The 5,072-nt window shown below is 55.1% G+C and overlaps 1 protein-coding gene across 1 annotated transcript in view; it reads right to left on the bottom strand.

Moving 5' to 3' along the window:
* Positions 1–449: 449 nt before the first annotated feature.
* DAO (D-amino-acid oxidase) overlaps positions 450–5,072 on the bottom strand; it is a 5,563-nt gene continuing 940 nt past the window's right edge. Inside the window, exons 3-10 of the mRNA XM_010019085.1 lie at positions 4,661–4,737; positions 4,161–4,226; positions 3,410–3,464; positions 2,993–3,097; positions 2,405–2,487; positions 1,642–1,759; positions 1,028–1,126; positions 450–581 (exon numbers count right to left, since the gene is read on the bottom strand). Coding sequence (XP_010017387.1) covers positions 450–581; positions 1,028–1,126; positions 1,642–1,759; positions 2,405–2,487; positions 2,993–3,097; positions 3,410–3,464; positions 4,161–4,226; positions 4,661–4,737 — 735 coding nt within the window. The remainder of the gene's footprint in view (positions 582–1,027; positions 1,127–1,641; positions 1,760–2,404; positions 2,488–2,992; positions 3,098–3,409; positions 3,465–4,160; positions 4,227–4,660; positions 4,738–5,072) is intronic.

Raw genomic sequence — 5,072 nt, 5'->3', positions numbered from 1 at the left:
TCTTCCTACTAAGGAGCTTTTGCCTCCTGGGGGACGCTTGCAAATCTAATTACATGCTGGGTGTTGGAGCAGGCAGTGGAGACCTCAGGTGGCACCGGCTCAGTTTCAGATCCTGTCCCATCATGCAGATGAACTGCAGGACTGTCAGGATTCCAGCTGAACCCTGCCTGCGCTTTGCAGGCTGATCCCAGGACAGAAGTGCACTGTGAAACACACAATTACTCCATGTTTTAAGCACTTCCTTTAGGCAGGTTGTGCTCGGCGGGGGTGGAAGGAACTTGGCCACGTGGCAAAAGACAGCAACAGAACTGGCAGCTCCCAAAAATGAGACTCTATGAACCTGATCTGGAGCTGGCAGGAGGGTCAAAGAGCCCATGTGTAGCACTGTGTTATTCCCACCTTTCTGCTGTGATTCCTAAGCTACTGCTGTCACCGTTGTCCTCGGTAACTCACAAGCGGGGCTGCAGCGAGCTGGCCAGCTTCTTCTCCTGGAGGATGCTCCCAAAGAGCCTGGCGGCTGCCATGGCACAGCCCCAGTGGATGGTGATCCCAAACCCACCGTGGCCATAGTTGTGTATCACCTGGGGGAGGAGAGAAGGGATCAGTGCTGGGAAAACTGTGCCAGAGCCCTCTAGGGCAGCAAGAAGCCACAACAGTGAGTGTCTTTCAGCCTCTGTGCTCCATCCCTCTCTCCAAAAGCTGCTGGAGAGGCAGGAGAAACACCGGATGTATCAGATTAGTCAGAGATTTGAGCAACCTGCTCTAGTGGAAGGTGTCCCTGCCCGCGACAGGGGTTGGAACTGGATGAGCTTTAAGATCCCTTCAACCCAAACCGGGCTGGGATTCTTTGACACTCGTCTCTGACACTGGACTGAAACTGGCTCAAATATTCACCCATTATTAGAGGGGGGCTGGAGCACACCAGCGTTAGCAGGGTGTTGGTGTTGCACTGCCAAGCTCACAGTGCCTGATGTACAGTCAGGGCAGTGGTTAATGGCACTGGGCAGCCAGGGCCCATGCCCGGTACCTGTGCCTGGACCTGCCCGTGGCGGATGGTCTCCCGCTCCAGGCGCACCCTGGGCCGCGCTGGTCTCAGGCCGCTCCACTCGTCCACGATCTTTGCTTTCTGAAAGCAAAAGCACATCAGCACCTGTGGGCATTTCTCTGAATTACAGCAGCCAAACGTCCCCGCACTGAGGGATCTGTGAGATGAGGGCTCTCACGGGAGCGGGGACAGAGGCTCCCCCATCCCTGCTGCTGCTGCACCGGCTCCAGGGATGCTGCTCGGAGCGTTCAAGGCCAGGTTGGACACAGGGGCTTGGAGCAACCTGCTCTAGTGGAAGGTGTCCCTGCCCGGGGCAGGGGTTGGAGCTGGATGGGCTTTAAGGTCCCTTCCAACACAAACCAGGCTGGATTGTATGGCTCTATGCTGCAAGGGGTGGCTGGGCAGAACAACTTGAGTTGGCAGCCCAGCACTTTGCCCTGCCAAAGCTCTGCGCTGCCTTTCCAGCTGATCCAGGGCACAACAGCTATTCACCAGGATTTCCTTTTTCCTACAGATCTTGCCTCAACAGTAACACCAGCCCCAGCCCCTGCCTGTCCATCCACCAGGAATACAGGGTGCTGAGTGGATTCACCTACCTGCAAAGCTGGGAGCAGCCTGCAGCAGCTCTCCCAGATGGTTTTGTGATCCTGGGCACTGTTTGCTTCATTCCAGTTGCCATGCTGGTAGATCCCTCCCAGGACTGTGAACTCACTCCTGCACCGAGGAGATAAACAGGGGTGAGTGTCCCATCAAGGACTCTGTGTGTATGTGATTATGGATCCTGCTACACCCTGAGCCTGCACCATATTTTATGCCTGCTGGAGAAACTGTCACACTGAGCAGGCAAGAGAGTGGTGTCTTTGTGTCTGCTCGTGAGCAAGTCAGTCATTAAATGCTATCAGCACTGAAAAGCCCTGGCCTGGACAACCCTAGCAGCTAATTTCATCTTCTATCAAACAGATCTGCTCCTGCCCGGCTGGGGGAGAGCTGGGAGGAAGAGGATGGCTCTGGTGGGAACACAAAAGGAATAGATTTCTGCTGCTCCAGAACCCCTGTGGGTTGACAGAGGACAAGAGGTGGGTTAAGGCTGGGGGAGCTGGGGGTGGCTGTACTTTCTGGACCCTTCTTAAAGCCTTGCTTGGGCCCTGGGAAACACAAGGGCAAAGGGGCTGAATGCTGGATGTGCAGGAGCAGAGTCCCTGGGTGTTGGATCCGGCTGCTTCCTTTGGATCCAGCCCAATGCCCAGCGATGGCAGCTCAAGCTGCAGTCAGCACAGGGACAGGAATCTGTGTGTAGCTGGGGCTATGATCAGGAACCACTTGGAATACTTTGCCTGGGGGCAATGGCCAGTCACCTACCCCGGGATGATGTACGGTGAGGTGTAGATCCCAGATTCTATGTCATGAGTGATGATGAAATGCTTCACCCATGGGGCCAGGACCTGGGAGACCAAGGGGGAAGGATCAGGAACAGCCAGGGAGAGGGGTGCCCAGCTCGGGAGGCAGCTCAGTGAACAGGGGCACATGTGGTGATGTCCTTCCTGCTCCAGCTCCATGTACACTGCAGTGCTGGCTTCCCTGCCAGGGAGACGGGAGGGCAGGCAAGGGGAGGGAGCACCCTACCCAGAGTGAGTCTGTTTCCCAAATAATCACCCTCTTCTCCCAAGGATTTGATGTATTTTTATCATTAACATTATGCCTCTGGTCTCCCCCCAGAGGCTGAGGGCATCCCCAGAGCTGAACAAGGAATAGGATCCAGGTTTTCTGCTCTGGCCTCCGCACACATGAGGGTTTTATATGACCAACACTTGCTGGGACTCAGGACCTGATCCCATCGTTTCTCCAGCCCACAAGGCCATGATTTGCCCCAGGGGCCACAGGTACACAGTTAACACAGCAGAGGCTCCCCAGAAGAAAGAGGCAACACAAGCCCAGGACCCACCTCACCTTTATGACCTGTCCCCGGCCGGGCTGGAGCTCTGGGTCGGGCTGCAGCTCCCCTGCACGCACCCCAGTGCAGTTGATCACAACATCCACGCCCTGAGCAAACATCTACCGAGAGACAGAGGCACTCAGGGATGGCACCCACGGGGGGCACCAGGTTCCTGCAGCAAAGCCGAGCCAAGCACTCGCTCCGATGGTCTGGTTATGAATTAGCCTGGCTGGATCCAGGGCCTGGCTCCTGCTGAGGCCCCGTGTGTGCAGGCAGGAGAATGGTTGCAGTTTAAGGGAACGCTGTATTGCCAATGCTTGTCCTATCCCATCCTCTCTCAGCTCTCTCTTGATGCACAAGAGCCTTTGTCTTTCCTGGTATCATTTGTTTCCTATATCTGCTCACTGCCCCAGCTCACCATCACCACTCACCTCCTGGAAAGACTCAACCTTCTTATGGAAAAACTTCACTCCCCTCTGTGTTAACCTGGGAAGAACAAGATCATTTGTTACTGGCAAATTAAAAGCCAATGTAGTGTTCAAATTGGTGCTGGTGCCTGATACCCAGGTATGGTTTGTTGCTCCTTGCAATAAACACCCCTGCTCTTTTTGGTGGTTCCTAATGATCTCTAGTCATTAGCTCATTTCCCTAATGGTGCAGAGCTATTGAGGGTGGTCAGTCCTGCTGAGCCCTCATCAGATGGTGCCCAGGTCTTCTGCTGCAGATTGGGCAGTGCTCTGCGTAAGCAGTGATGAGAACAAAACCAAGCCCCAAATATTCCCATCCCCAAAAGTGCCCAGATGCAGCTCTAAGTATCCCATAACTCTGTTGCCCGGAGAAGCTGTGGCTGCCCCATCCCTGGCAGTGTTCAAGGCCAGGTTGGACACAGGGGCTTGGAGCAACCTGCTCTAGTGGAAGGTGTCCCTGCCCGTGGCAGGGGTTGGGGCTGGAGGAGCTTTAAGGTCCCTTCAACCCAAACCAGTCTGGGATTCAATGATAACCTTCATTTTTGGCACACAACAATACACTCCTGGGCTCGCTATTGATGTCAGGAGTCTGTTACCCCACTGGGGCAATGAGCAGGAATCCAGACCCTCTTCCCTGCTCCCCAGGGTCCAGCCCCTCTGCTTGGGCTCACCCAGCACCAGCACAGCCCCAGCACCATGGCAGCTCCACACTGACCTGTTGGTGAGCCAGGGCAGGTACCTCCTGCACTCCAGCATCAGCGCCGTGTTGAACCAGCCGTAGCTGAAAGCAGAGGAGGGCAGGAAGCCATGAGGACCTGCAGCAGCTTTACATGAGCATCCCCCTCCCAGTGCTCCCGCCATCCACTGCAGCTCGGGGACCCCAATTCCCCTTTGCACAACACGTGCATGACTTTTGCCCTCTGTTTACAACATGAAACACCTTCTGCTGGTTTTCTTTCCCTGATTTGACACTATCTGGTGAGGTAAGAGAGGGCTGGAATGGTTTCCATGCTGGGCTGATGCTTTTTAGGCTGGTTTGAGTGTTTCCTACTTATTCTAAGGGAAGTAGCTGTAATGAAGCAAGGTCACTTCTGTGCTTGCAGTTTCCCATCCTCACTGCCCGGTGACAGGGAGGGGCTGGGACCATCCAGCCATTCCTGTCCTGCCTGGGGGACAGCACATCAGTGCCTATCAGGAGAACAGACCAAACAATACCTGTAACCAGGAAAGAGTTCAAGTTCTTTTGGTGTCAGGTTCCTGAACCCCAGGACAATGTTCTTCCAAGATGGGTCCTGCAGTAGGGAAAAAGGTTGTTAGTGAACCCGAATTGATGTGACAGTGTGGGACAGAAGCTGTGGGGGACACAGCCCACCCCAAAGCAGCACGGGCAGGCTGCCATCACAGCTGGCTCCCACCCCTGGAGGGTTCAGCCCTTACTTCACACCAATATTGCACCGGAGGCACAGAAAACAGCATGTCCTGGGCAACCCATCACAGACAAACTTGGAAGGATTTAATGTGATGGCCTGAACCTGCCAGAGGGGAGATTGAGATGAGCTCTGAGGCAGAAGCTCTTCCCTGTGAGGGTGCTGAGGTGCTGGCACAGGGTGCCCAGAGAAGCTGTGGC

Source organism: Nestor notabilis, unplaced genomic scaffold, assembly GCF_000696875.1.
Source record: "Nestor notabilis isolate BGI_N333 unplaced genomic scaffold, ASM69687v1 scaffold16427, whole genome shotgun sequence".
In the NCBI taxonomy this organism is placed as follows: domain Eukaryota; kingdom Metazoa; phylum Chordata; class Aves; order Psittaciformes; family Psittacidae; genus Nestor; species Nestor notabilis.
The sequence above is the reverse complement of the archived record's forward strand: the minus strand, read 5'-3'. Positions and strand labels throughout refer to the sequence as shown.